General features: G+C 42.5%; 1 protein-coding gene across 3 annotated transcripts in view; it reads left to right on the forward strand.

The window, feature by feature from the left end:
• MORC2 (MORC family CW-type zinc finger 2) overlaps positions 1 to 15,242 on the forward strand; it is a 277,672-nt gene that overhangs the window by 26,875 nt on the left and 235,555 nt on the right. For all 3 annotated transcript variants that reach the window (XM_068120516.2, XM_068120518.2, XM_068120517.2), the window contains exons 6-9: positions 14,198 to 14,282; positions 14,374 to 14,482; positions 14,626 to 14,717; positions 14,912 to 14,976. In XM_068120516.2, coding sequence (XP_067976617.2) covers positions 14,198 to 14,282; positions 14,374 to 14,482; positions 14,626 to 14,717; positions 14,912 to 14,976 — 351 coding nt within the window. The remainder of the gene's footprint in view (positions 1 to 14,197; positions 14,283 to 14,373; positions 14,483 to 14,625; positions 14,718 to 14,911; positions 14,977 to 15,242) is intronic.

Raw genomic sequence — 15,242 nt, forward strand, 5'->3', positions numbered from 1 at the left:
AGTGGGTGAACTCCGACCCCGACTCCTCGGCTTGTGCGTCGGCATCGAGAATCGGTACCATGATCATCTTGGGTTCAGCCATTTCGTCGATTTAAATGATATTAAATGTCGTGAAAATCATCCACACACGACTTGTACTTTGGGTAGGTTTAATATCATTTAGATCTGTGGTAACATCCTGGAAAATACATTCATGCAATAGACATCAGAATCGGAGTATTACATGGGAAATGACCGATATCAATAGGCAAAGCAAGCAAGTCCGGCATATAGGTGCGTACATACCATTCAAACTACAGGACTATATGTCACAGTAAGTGTCGCTGGAGTGTCCTTGCGCCGCGGTTGTCCCGGGTCTTATAGACGCCCCTTTAGTGGGATGAGCGAGCACTCCCGGGTTCACCTTCAGTATAATTTCACTACAATAATGACCCGAAACACACCTCCAGGATATGTCAAAACTACCTTCGAGGAAAAGAACAAGACGGTAGGCTTCAAATCATGGAATGGCCAGCAGTCTCCAGACTTAAACCCCATCGAGCTGGTTTGGGATGAACTGGACAGAAGGGTGAAAGCAAAGCAACCTTCAAGTGCAACACATTTGTGGGAACTTCTGCAACAGTGTTGGGAAGAACTTCCCGAACAATATTTGATTTCCATTGCAAAAAGAATGCCATGAGTGTGTTCGGCGGTTATATCTGCAAAAGGTGGCGACTTTGCTGAGTCGAAAATTTAAATTAAATTTTGTTAAACAAAATGATTCTAAGATTTCTTTTTATCTCCAATTGTTTATTGTCCCCCGTCGCACAGCGGTGCGAAAGGGGGACTATGGTTTTCCCCTCCGTCCGTGTGTCCGTCCATCTGTGCGTGCGTGCATGCGTAAGCGAAGGACCGCATTCGAATTTGGTGTGTGGGTGCAACCCATGTCAAAATCCAAGATGGCCGCCGCCATGTATGTGTGATGCCACGTATGTCTGAACCTTGTGAGCTGAATATCTTGAAAAATAAGCGAAGTACCAACTTCTAATCTGGTGTGTGGGTGTATCTAGGCATAAGGAAGAATGCTGTTGAAAATTGGGTCACCACGTCAAAATCCAAGATGGCCACCGCCATATATGTTTGAACCTTGTGAGATGAATATCTTGAAAAATAAGCGACGTACGGACTTCTAATTTGGTGTGTGGGTGTATCTCGGCATAAGGAAGAACGCTATTGAAAATTGGGTCGCCACGTCAAAATCCAAGATGGCCGCCACCATATATATGTCTGAAACTTGTGAGCGAAATATCTCGAAAAATAAGCGAAGTACCAACTTCTAATCTGGTGTGGGTGTATCTCGGCACAAGCAAGAACGCTCTTTAAAATTGGGTCGCCACGTCAAAATCCAAGATGGCCACCGCCATGTATGTCTGAACCTTGAGCGGAATATCTTGAAAAATAAGCGAAGTACCAACTTCTAATCTGGTGTGTGGGTGTATCGAGGCATAAGGAAGAACGCTTTTGAAAATTGGGTCGCCACGTCAAAATCCAAGATGGCCGCCTCCATGTACGTCTGAACCTTGTGAGCGAAATATCATATCATAGCATGTTTTCTGCGTCTTCCACTTTGTCAACTCGCATCACTTCCCCGGTGGGGGACCGAGGCGTAACGCTTGTTTGTTCTGTGCTTAATTTCAGAGTACATTGAGACATTAAACTGCGTAAATTTCATTAGAAACTGGAAAAATTGAGTTGTTCTAAAACTTTTGACCGGTTATGTATATATATATATATATCTATATATATATATAGTTATAGATATAGATATAGATATAGATACATATATAGATATAGATATAGATACATATATATATATAGATATATATAGATATATGAGTGAAGTCACGAAAAATGGAACACTTATGTAAAAAGCAGCAGTGGAAAATTTTCTACCTTTAAACAGTTTGTCTGTTGCTTTATTTTAGAGTATGAGGGTCCACGTGTACAAAAATAATGATTAGAAGATAACGGCTTGCCTTGCTTTTAAAATGGAGGCTTGTGAATTAGACAATTCAATATCTTATGTCACATCCGTCACACTGATAAGATCATGTGCCTAGCAATGTTTACCTCTAATTATTTTCTTGGCATTTGAAGATGCAGAGGGGTGAAAACTATCAGAAAAAAATACTAAGTGTAAGTCTGTGATGGAAAAATGCAACATTGGTTTGCTGGTGTTGCCATATTGTGTCCCTCTACCACAATCTACCATGAAAAGTTTTCCTCTGGCAAATTTTAGGGGTCATGAGTACAAAATACTCTCAAAATTTATTGTATGCCTCATGTCTTTATATGTATTGTACCCCTCTTAGTTCACCAAGTACAGTGTATTTTCACATTAAAGGCAATATCACCTCAGTGTGACGGACGTGACATAAGCGACAATGTATGGAAATCATAAGATACTTGTTACTTTTCCATAATAAATGATAGTTTGCCATGACAGAAATTCTTTACATGATACCAGTCTTTCTAAAATCTATGAAAGCTGAGAACAAATAACAGAAACACATCAAACATGTCAGTTGTAAACTGTGACAACCTGACAACATGAAATTACATCAAGGTAAGTGAAAATCTAATTTTGACACTCAACAAGGATAGTGTATCAACAATAAATGGCTATTTTCCACATTACTTGCATTATGCACCACCATGTCAAGCCAATTACAGGCCTATGTATCAAAGACATGAAAGATAAGTGAGCATGACCAGGAGGAATAATTTGCAACTTTGTGCTGAAAACTCAACACACAGTGTGATCAACTCCTGATTTGGAGCAAGTCTGTTAGATGGTAGGCACAATCCTGTAGCAGTTCATTTCCTCTTTCCAAATTCAGTTTTAATCCTGTTGAGGGCTGGGACTTCCAGTGGGTCAACTCCAGTGAGGTCTAGCGGGCCACAGAAAATTGCAAATGGGTGGACACAATCTATGTCATCATTTCTTGGCCACTGGAAGACTGTATTCTCATTTCTGGTGTTTTGCGAACAAGACCGTTTGTCATTTCTCGTACTTATGTGTGACGGATGTGACACTTCAGGGGACGGAATCATTATTTTCCCCTTCTACAAATTAACATGAAGGCACAAATTAATCATTTGATGTTTGAGAATAGCTAATGGTTGAAGCTGTCTCAGGCATATTTTTTCATATTTTTGTAACTCTTACTTTTTGAATAAATTAGGGTGTGACGGACGTGACATAAGGGGACGGAAATTTTTTGATGATTTTCTCATACAAAAATTTTTAGGATGTGATATGTTTATTGAATTTTACTTATTTCTACCTCCTCACTCTCTGAAGACCTGGACAAAATCACAGACTGGTCAAACAAGTGGAACATGTCTTTCAATCCTGACAAATCTCACTCTCTTACTATGTCTCTCCGAAAAGATCGACTGGACAACCCTCCCATCTACTTTCTCAACAATCCTCTCCAAGAAGTTCTGTCGCTCAAGCTTTTGGGTCTCACTATCTGCCATGATCTTTCTTGGGAAAACCACATTTCCAAGCTGGCCTCCAAAGCCAGTCGCCGACTGGGCATCCTCCGTCGTGCGAAGTCCTTCCTCGGCACACCTGAGCTCCTCACCTCATACAAGGCTTTCATCCGCAGCTCAATGGAATACTGTTCTCCCCTATGGGCTGGTGCTCCTGCCTCACACCTGGCCCGGCTTCACGCTGTTGAATCCAAAGCTTTCAAAATCATTGGAATCTCCCGCGATGAAGCTACCTCTGAGGGCCTTTCACTCACTCACCGCAGGCAGGTAGGTGGTCTTTCTGTCTTCTTCCGACTCCTCTCTGGCCTTGCTCCCCCAGCTCTCTCTGTGCTCTGTCCCCCAAATATTCCTACAGGTCGCACAAGATCTGCCAGCAACCCTCTGATGGTTAAACTGCCGAAATCTCGGCTTTCTGCTCACCTTCACTCTTTCATTCCTCTTTTCTCCCACCTCTGGAACAAGCTCCCACACTCCCTTCAATCCCACTCCTCCCTCCAGGTCTTTAAAACAGCTGTTCACCACCATCTCTTATCTTCCCCCATCCAAAACCTTGATCTTTTCTACCCCCACTAATTCACCCCAGATCCACCTTGTTTGAAATTCCAACTTCTTTCCTGGAAGTCCTGGCAGTGTCCATATGTTTATACCTCTACCACCCCCCCCCCCCCCCTTCACATGCCTCCCCCCAAAGCCCTCTCCCTCCCACAGATCTCTCGATGTCTCCATGTCTCTCGGTCCCTGCTATCAAATGTTGTGTTTGTGTCCTGCCCCCTCTCTCCCCATCTTGTCTACCGCTCCCGATGTTATTTGTTTTATGTGTCTGTTTGTCTTTCTGTGTGATTAATGTTCGCTCTTTCACGAGCCTCGATCTTGTATGCAAAAAAAAACAAAAAAAAAAAAACAGAGAATGGTATCTACAACAGAAAAATGCAAAAGATATAGTTATTCTGTTACTTACCATTTGTAAAGGAGTAAAGTAATAATTAGTACCACTCAAATTGAGCTCACTTTGAAAATAGCGCCATCTTCCCATCTCAATTACTCCGCAATGAAGAGGGGTAGAACGATAATTTTTTCACTGAAATAAACCTTAGCATTTAAATTTTACATAAAAAAATAAGGAGACACCTCAAAACCTTCTGCTAATAATAGTTGATCAAAGAAATGTCATAGTCCAACTACTTTACATTTTAATGCCAAAAATACCCCCTTTTTTGGCCTTTAACCTCTCACGCAAGAACCAAAAATTGTTATATTGCATTGAAGTTGTCTCTGCAGGTAGAGGAGACCCCATTACACATCATACAAGTGTAACATAGTGGATATTTTATTTGTAATAAGAAAATATCAAACCCTATATTGAGAAAAATGAAAGTGTTCCATTTTTCGTGACTTCACTTATATATATAGATATATAGATATATAGATATATAGATATATATTATATATAGATATATATATATATATAGATATAGCTATATATATAGATATATATATATATATATATATATATATATATATATATATATATATATATATATAGATATATATATATATATATATATATATATATTGTTACGGATCTCGGTTTCGGCACTCCCCTTACCGAGGGGGGTTTAATCCCCTCGTCTTTTAAGCTGGCCGTCCGAGTCCTGGAACTATCTCGCTCCTTTGCGGGATGAGATTGGCCAGGGTGATTGGTCAAGGATTTCCCAAATACCTTCACCAATCTCTCCGCAAAGCAGGGAAATGAGTCCCTGCTCGAACCGCGGATGTGATGGTAGATTGCCGAGCGGTTTAGCAACCCGCAGCTCGAGCCGTTAACAAAGGACTAAACCCGACTATAAAGCGTTTGGCCAAAATCGCGCCACAGGTATTCAATGGGAAGAAGGGACTAAAGCGATCGGGGGAAAGAAGAAGCCAAAGTAAGGAATAACAGGTAAGAAATAACAGACATTTATTAATTATGTACACCAAAACCAAGGAAGAAACGAAAGAGAATGTACTGTGAAGAAGAAGAAGCAGGACACAGGGCAGCCTTAAAGCAGTCTTATATTATACCCCAGACAAAACAAACAGACTCACACGAATAGGGATTGGCAGGAAGGAATGGCTGGAAGGGGAAGAAGGTCCAGGCAGGTGACAGGATAGGAAGGTCCGGGCCGGAGCGCAGCGTCGAGGTTGGCTCCAGTCCACGCTCCGGGCTCGAGGCAAAACCCGGCGGCAGCTGCACGTATTCGTTTCACGCAGGCTAAACAACGTGAATGGATGGCGTAATGTCAGCGGACCCACGCTTCTGCCTCCCGAACCTTCGCACTCAGCTCTCATCTCTTTGATCTCTTGACGCACTCATCCCTCTCACTCATCTGTACCTTCTCACTCGTCTCTCTCAAGCAGTCCCTCGCAGCCGCTTTTATTGCTCGTGTCGGAATCAAGCCGCCGGCTCCGATGACATGCCTACCGGTGAGCTCACCGCGGCGCTGGTTGGCCAGCAAAGGGCTCGCTGACTCCACCTATGATGATGCGTCGACGTGCCACACCCTGTTCTTGTGGCTCCGCCCCCTTCTTCCTCCGCTTGACCGCATGGCTTATGGTGGCGTGGTGCCAACAAAAACAGCCCAATGCAACGGCGGCGAACGCTGCTGGCAAACGAAGTACTGGGGCCTATCTTATTTGATTAATGCAACGCAGATTCAACTCTTGGGAACAGATCCTTAACTGAAACGCATAATAATGAAATAACTGCGAAGAGGTCCTATGGTTCGCTACGTGTTGTACATGGACTAACTAGGGTGCGATCTTTAACAAGCCAATTGATGGGGATATTTACAGGGGAACATTTATAAGGGAAACATTTACTAAAATTTACTAGTGAAGGTTCTAAAAACAGTAACAATATATAGATATATATATATATATATATAGATATATATATAGATGTATATATAAATTAATGAGTAAATAAACTCGTTTTAACTTTTAACGTCTCGAACAAACCAACCATCACAGATATCTTGATGGTTCTTATTTTAGGGCCCGTTCATGCACTCAACAAGAATACAGTATAAACAATGCCGAGAAGTCTTTCAATCCCTGAGGCAAGCTGTGCAAGCGGAGCAGAGTTTGACGTATCGGGAGTTCTCTGGTGCAACCCGGCATAAAAACACCTCAAGCTCCGTAATTGTTGCTCCCTCAATGCCCACTTTTCTCTGAGGATTAAATGTTCACAGCTACGGCATACCCAGCTCCACACACCAAAAGCGATTCTTCCTGCTGATCTCAGGAGCTGTCCTCCATTATACATTACAGCTGTCCTCAAAATAGCTCCCTCTCCTCCGGTGTAACTGGCACTCTCGGCTTTTACGTCTCTTTCAGAGCAGCTGTAACAGCCAACAGCCTTTCTACGTGAGCTACGTCGCTAACTGTCAACCACTCGAGATGACCGCCGATCTGGCCTCGTGCCGGGCCGCATGAGCTCCCTTGGTGAGGCTAATGCTGGCTATTTCAATGCAGATTCGCCACACCTGCACATTCGCAAAGCTCTCGTGGGTGTGCTTTGCAAAGTCATGTAAACAGAGGAAAATAACATAAGAACGTGCAGCCAGATGTTTGAAGAGGGGAGGACAAAACAGTAGGATAGAAAAAACAAACATCTCGCTGTACATACGCAACACATATCTGTTGCACAAATGGTTGCATCATGCTTATCGAAACGAATGCGAAGAAATAACCATTATTGTACTGAACAGTTTTATTAACCCCTCAAGATCATACCCACATAATTGTCTCCCGTCGCACCGCGGAGCGAAAGGGGGACTATGGTTTTCCCGTCCGTGCGTACGTGGTTGCGAGCGTGCGTAAGCGAAGGACCGAATTCTAATTTGGTGTGTGGGTGCAACCCACGTCAAAATCAAAGATGGCCACCGCCATGTATGTCTGAACCTTGTGAGCGTAATATCTTGAAAAATAAACGAAGTACCAACTTCTCATCTGGTGTGTGGGTGTATCTACGCATAAGGAAGAACACTATTGAATATTGGATCGCCCCGTCAAAATCCAAGATGGCCGCCTTGCGTCTTCCACTTTGTCAACTCACATCACTTCACCAACGGGGGACCGAGGCGTAACGCTTGTCACTACTTCAAATACCTAAAATTAGAATCAGGTGCACCAGCTCAGGTGCAAATGATTAGAACATCGTTCGAGAGGATCTTGGAGGAACCTGTCTTATTTAAACCTCAGACATTTAGTTTGGTTTGCTCTTTGTTTTTGAAGTGTGCAGCATCACCATGCCTATATCAAAAGAGCTTTCTGAGGCCTTCAGAAAGAAGGTTATAGATTCCTTACGTGTCTGGGATGGGATTTAAAAAGATCTCCAAACAATTTGAAATCAATCATTCGACTGTCCGAAAGATCATCTACAAGTGGAGAAGATTCCAAACAACTGCCAACTTGTTTTGCTTAGAACTGCCCTGTAGCCAAAGGTGTATTTTAGACTGGTGGAAAAATGTTCAAATTCCACTTCAGGGGGTACGGAATGTTAGGAGCAGGCATCCATGTCAGCTAGTTAATATGACCCATACTGAACATATTTCAGGTGGATGCCCATTGATTTGGGCCTTTTTAATTTTTTTATACCAAAAACAAAATGGCCGGACAAATAGAAAATGTATAACTTAGAAAATGTCTGATAACTTCAGTTGTACTGAAGCTGTGGTTCTGAAATTTGACATATATCATCGCAGCAATACCAGTAAAGTGTCCAAGAAGTATTAGGCCATTCCATAACGAATTGATAAAGTTATATACAGATCAGTCACAAAAATGTACAAAAAATCTCAAAGCTGAACTCTGTTAATTTTCAAATCACGCGACTTATCTTGACTTTTACTGTGGGTATGTTTGTGTAGTTTGGTATATTTTACTCCAGTGATACCAGTAAGATGTCCTGCAAATATCATGCCAAACTATACATATTTGATAAAGTTATGTGCATATTTATATACAATAGTCAGATTTGACTATTAAGAAAAATATGTTAACCTTTACCAAAAATATGGTTCTGAAATGTTGCATTTGTATCTCATTGATACCTATGAATTGTTCTAAATATATGAATTGTCCTAAATATATTGATGCAAAGATATTATGTTTTAATCACATGTTAAAATCATTTATTATATAATAAATTATTTTAGCATAATGTGATTTTAGCATATGTGTTTAAAACATAATTTCACCAAATCATTAGGCGTTAAACCTCTCACAAACTTGAAACTCATTATGGAAAGATTCACGTATTTTCTGTTCGTATCCACCATGTTGGGCGCGGCCGGAAGTGCCTCGTTATCAGGTCAGCTTCACTTCCGGTGTTTCCGCTTCCGTTCAGCGTCAGTGTTGCCTGATGTTCAGACCGATGACCGATGTTTGAGATGAACTTCAGCTTTTCACCAGCTATACAGGTGCAGCATTGATCTTTTTTGGCTTGAACACGGACATCTTTGCGACGGGAAAACGCTGATTGAAAAGTTTGATACCTACAGCCCGCAGTCCGGCTATCGTGAAGTCGGCCTGCACAAATTTCAATTTTTTATAGGATTCGACATTACGGCAGTAATGGGACGGCACGGTCGGGACGCCACGTAAAAATGCCGGCAGAAACTGGCTATCATATTATGCAATTTCTGATGTTTGCAGGATGTGGTGAACTGAGTTGAGCTTCAACATGGAATCCAAGGTAAAATGCCAGAGCCAAAAGCGGAGTTCTGACACAAGTACTGACTGGACCCTCTGCATCTTCTGTCAAAACAGAGACCCAAAGAAACCAACGAGAAACCTCGGAGACGCCGGAATTCAAAGAGTCCGTGAAGCCGCTGCAGAGCGCAAGAAGTACAATGACTCTGAGAACTGGCACACTGTTGAAAGAATTCAAAACATTGACTTTAAGGAAATCACAAAACAGACTGAAGTCCTGAATCACAAAGACTGCTATTCGACGTTTACAAGTTCGTTCAAAATAACTCGACTCAGGAAAAAATATGAAAGCACTCTTGCCACCTCAAGCAGTGCACCTGAGACAAGTTCACCACCGAGACCATCTCCACGCAGTAAACTGTCCATTATGGACACTGATTTGTGCTTTTTCTGCCAAGAGAAAAGTTGCAAACAAACGTATTTGGTCGCTACCTTTGATGTTTCTGACAAAATTCTCCAAGGAGCTCAAACAGACCCTGTGTTGCGGTGTCGCCTGGCAGGAGTAAGTGATCTCGTGGCTGCTGATGCCAGGTATCATCTTAAGTGTTATGTACAGTTCAATAGAAAAGCATCGAAATCTAGTACAAGCACAACTCAAACGTCCAGAGATATCTGCTTTGAGAAAGTCGCATCTGAAGTATCGACTGGACTGGCCCGAGGTGAAATCTATACGCTTCTAGACGTTTGGGAAAGGTACAGGTCTTTGCTCAGCGAATTCGGCATTGACGCTGGACCATACCGGGACAATAAATCCCGCCTCAAAGAGAAACTACACCGACTTCTTCCAGGACAGATCAACTTTGTACCTCAACTCGATCCACATCAACCACAATTGTTGTTTTCCACACTGTCATCTAAGATCGCTGTTCAGACACAGAAAAGGCGTTCGGATGAAATGGAGACAAAGAGAAATATGGATGATCTTAGGCCAACCCAGTTCTCGCGCTCAGAGACAGAAGAGTTGTTGACCTTGCATCACTGCGCGTTACGCATTAGAGGTGACATCAGTTCTCGTCCAGGCCTAAATAATTGCACGTCAGTTAGTAAGGAGAGTGCCGAAAAGATTGTACCGGAGAGCTTGTTTCTATTCCTCAGTATTTTGCTGTCTGGGGAAGTGGACGGACAGGCTGACGATAAATTTGTGAAGCGAACTGCTTTGAGCATAAGTCAAGACCTAGTCTACGCAGTGTCGAAGCACAAAACGCTCACACCAAAACACGTTGGACTTGGCCTAGCAATTCATCAGGCAACACGTTGAACACAACACGTAGGTATGAAGCACATACCATCAAGGACACCACTCGGATTTTACGGACCGGGAAAACCCGGCCAATACGTCGCAAAGTGGACAACAGGGATGTGCCATTACCCGTCAACTGGAGGCAATTTATTGACCTCCCAGAAAACAAGCAAGACCTGGAACACTTTTTGAGCATGGAGCTCATTCGTCAAGCAAGGTCGACTCAACCGAATCGTGAAGTCGTGACATCTGGCGGATTCCATGACCGAACGGCGGTTGAGTCATCCCGTGGAACGGACGTCAACTCCCTCAAATCAAACCACGATGAAGCTGATACCAGAATATTGTTACACGCCAAGTCTGTGACAGATCTTGGGTTTGAGCGTCTGATCATTTGTTCCAGGGACACAGACGTCCTTGTTCTCCTCGTTCACTTTGCCAGTGACTTATCTGGAGAGCTTTGGTTGCAAACGGGAACAGCGAAGCAACGGAGCTTTGTTGCTGTGCACGCTGTAGACCTTGATCCAGCTCCCCGCCACAATCTTCCAGCATTCCATGCCCTCTCGGGCTGCGACACAGTCAGTCAATTTTGTGGCATTGGCAAAACAATAGCATGGAAAACGTTCATCAAGAACTGTCCCTTATTGGACGGGCTCGGACGCGGCACACTTACTGAAAGAACACTGACAGATGTAGAGAGCTTCATCTGCAGACTGTATTCAAACAATGATAACAACACAAACATCAATGACGTGCGTTTCAAAATGTTCCTCAAAGGTCACAAAGAACCAGAGAAGTTGCCACCAACCCGATCTTCTCTGAAGCTGCATATCAAGCGAGCACACCATCAGTGTACAATTTGGCTCTCTTCACTGATCGCACAACCAGATATATCTTCCCCGGTGGGAAATGGATGGAACAAGGACGGTACAACTGGAAATATACTTCCTCATTTGATGAGTGATAAACCATTTCCAGAGGTTTACCTCAAGCTTACACAATGCCAGTGTAAGAATTGCGAATCTCACAGATGCAGTTGTCGTCTTAAGGAGCTAAGATGTACCGCTGGTTGTGGTTGCGCTGACGGAACGTGTTGGAATCCTTTGAACAGTGCCCAAGATGACTCGGACTACACCACCGAAGACTGATGTTAATATTATCCCAACACAGTTTTTTTTTGAAATCAAACGAACTTCATCAAAGTATGTCTGTACATTTGTACAAGCTCAATATAATGCATCAAGATGTAATTTTCTTAGATTTTCAGAGCATTTTTTCATGTTTGTCTCTCCATAGGGAAAGAAATAGATAAAATATCACTTAGATCGTTTGAGGAAGATGTGTGTATTATTATAATATGTCCAAATACAGCAAATTTCATTGTTATCCTGTATAAATACAAAGTTGTGTAATTTTATTACAATCCGGAGTTTTCGGAGTTTTCGATAATGGCGGCCACTTTGTTTTGGCTGTATAATATTTAAAAAGGCCAAATTTGATGGGCATCCACTTGAAATATGTTCACTATGAACCACTTTAACAGTCTGACATGGATGCCAGCTCCTAACATTCCGTACTCCCTAAAGTGATTTCTAGGCCCCTTTTCAGATTTTGCCTCTAGTCTATTACCTTGAAATGTTACTTTAGTGTGTGCGTGCGTGCGTGCGTGCGTGCGTGTGTGTGTGTGTGTGTGTGTGTGTGTGTGTGTGTGTGTGTGTGTGTGTGTGTGTGTGTGTGTGTGTGTGTGTGTGTGTGTGTGTCAGCTTTCAATTGGGGTGGGGGTTGGTGTGTCAAAAGTAAGGGGCTATCTGCTTATGGTAGCCACTGTGGCAGTCAGATTGATATTGTGATGGTTATGAACCCGGCCCCTGTGAAACAAACATCTATCACATGTGGAGCTCCCGAGTCGGTTGCGCCATTGTGGGTGCCCACATCGGCCCCCATCCATTGTGTGAAGAGAAACGGGGTAGATGCATTGTGTGGATTTAGATAGGTCTTTTTCCTCTTCAATACTCTTCTTAATTCTCTTTTCAGATCCTCTTTGCCATGGCTCATATATGGTGGTTGCCATTCCCCTCAGCACAGTACAATTCAGTTCCTTCTCTTCCCAAAATTACCATTTAACATTCATACAGTACATATCTGGTACAACCGCTTTATTCATAACAAATTACCTTTGTTTTTTATTAACTCTCGCACAGCACCACACACAACCACATTATAAGACACAGCTCCACATACTACCTCCTTACAGATGACGGAGGTGACAACAACATTCTTGCTTTTCAAACGCTGGTTGGGAAAGACCACTGGGCAGGAAAACCCGGTGAGGTAGACTGAGATGATTAACAGTAAAGGGGACTTTGGCTGGGGAGCGAAACAATGACGATGTGATGTGGCATGTCAAAGGGCATGCCATGACCTTTGCTCCCGGGAATTCACCTCCAAAGAACATTGATCCCTCACGTCTCTGCTCTGCTCAAGTGGCTTAAAAGGTGGAACGCCAGGCCATTCGATGCTGTTGAAATGCACTGGAGTCCTTGAGACAACCAGCCTGCCTGTTCATGCCAAGAGAGGAGTGATCATCATCATCATTGCCATCTGCACTGGAGCCAGGATTAGCTGCGCCAGACAGCGCTGAGGGAACAGTGCAACGACACGTCGAGCATGAGACAGAGGCATGAGAGCGAACGAGCCATGAGGTTCCTAGCTTGGAGAGGTATCTCCACTACTGGCGTACACTTTACTCTTGCTTTCCCTTAATAATGCCAAAGAGCTGTTGATTTGTCTCTTGACCCTTCCAGGCAAGGTTTTACATTCATACGGCACATGTTTCCTCAAAAGCCTACATAGCTCATGCTGTCTTATTCGCACTCGCACACCCTTCTGCTTTCCTTACCCCCTCCGTCGTCCTCCTTTGCTTACCATTTCTGGATTGCACATGTCAGTTGACGTGTGCCGGTTTTTTCAAAGGCCGACCCAACGCCTTGCTCTACTTCTTTATCCTCTTCACTTCTTTGTGATGTTTTCTCAGTATGATTCTGCTGGCTCCATGTCTTAGGTTTAGTTATTTGATACTGCAGAAGGGGGGAGGGTAAGTGCTAAGGGTTAGAAACTGCTCTTCTGTGCCTTTTTTGATTTTTGATGTGCCTGTACATATGTGCTTCATGATCGATTAATGTGCTTTGTAAATATGTGCCTTGTTTTATTTAGAAAATGGGTTTCCATCCTGCCCATTTCGTCTCATTCTAGCTATTGGCTTGAATTGGTGTGTAAAACTTGAAAGACGGGAAGTTTTGCCCCACTGGCTCCGTAATTAGCCAGTGCGAACTCGACGGTTCTGCTCGGCCATACATAAGAACTAGACTAGTGCGCACTGAGGGAACATACACCAATTGGCATTGCCAACCCACTGAAAAGGTAATACGTTTGTAAAAGAGCGAGGGCCCTTTCAGGTTTGGCGGTATCAATCGACATCTGTTGTTGCTCTCACGGGTCAGGAAGAGTCTGAAAAGTCCCCCTCTAGGTAAACCCCAAACCCCAAGTCTGTAAAAATATAATTTGCACAAAATATGTTGGTGTGCGTGCGTGTATACATGTCGTCTCAAAAACAAAATAATGGTGAATGGATTAATTTTTTTTTCTTTTTGTCTCTGCTGTGTGCAGAAGAAGCAGCTAATGTCATAAAGTTTGGGAAATCGACCAAACGAGATGCAGATCACGTGGGAAGATATGGCAATGGGCTGAAGTCGTACGTTGTTTTGTTTGCCATCGTTTCAAGTGCACTTTTTGTTTTTTTCTTTGTGCGACTTTATACATTTTGTGGGTTTTATTTCTTTCAGGGGTTCCATGAGGATCGGACGGGATTTTATCCTTTTCACCAAGCAGCTTGACACGATGAGTTGCGTTTTCTTGTCCAGAAGCTTTCATGAAGAGGAAAAAATCGAAGAGGTAGCTTCTTGTTCAGTTATTTTTGTATGTCACTGAAATTGTACACAAGCTATTAATTTAGCACAAATCTGCATTTGATAATTTAACACATTCCATTTACATGTGTTTCAGTAATTATACTGGAAGGATTGTTTTCTTTGCAGGTTATTGTGCCGCTTCCATCCTGGAAATGCAGCAATTTCCAGCCACTGAATTCAAATAAGAGATTTGACTTGGAATTGGAAATAATATACAAGTAAGGTTTTGATGGATGCAAAACTGAATAATACTTTATGAAAGTCGATCCTTGTCATTAAAGAAGCGAGTCCAACACATACAGCAATTGATACAGCTAATTCCTAGACTACTTATTGTTTTATGTGCGGTTGAGATGACACAGATTGCATCTCTTATTTAAAAAAAAAAAAAAATCTTTCGTTCTGTATTCAGATATTCTCCATTCAAGACAAAGGAGAGTCTGATGAAACAGTTTGAGGAAATCACTGGCGATTCAGGTTTGTGGGTTTTCATTTTTTTAGTGATCTTGAATGCATTTTCTCAGAATGAATTGTAGATGTGATATGTTTTCACCTTGAGGATGGGACAAGGCACTGCCTGGAAATATTGTGGACAAACATTTTCCATTATAATGTAATGGTGAACTTGTTTCATTAAAATCATCCCACATTTGTTTCACGTACAATGTCAAATTTTGAATCGTTCTACTTACTCTTACAGTAATAGGAAAATATGTTATTCTCAAAATACCTTGCATCTTGTA

This window comes from Myxine glutinosa, chromosome 6 (genome assembly GCF_964187855.1).
Source record: "Myxine glutinosa chromosome 6, kmMyxGlut1.1, whole genome shotgun sequence".
NCBI lineage: Eukaryota > Metazoa > Chordata > Myxini > Myxiniformes > Myxinidae > Myxine > Myxine glutinosa.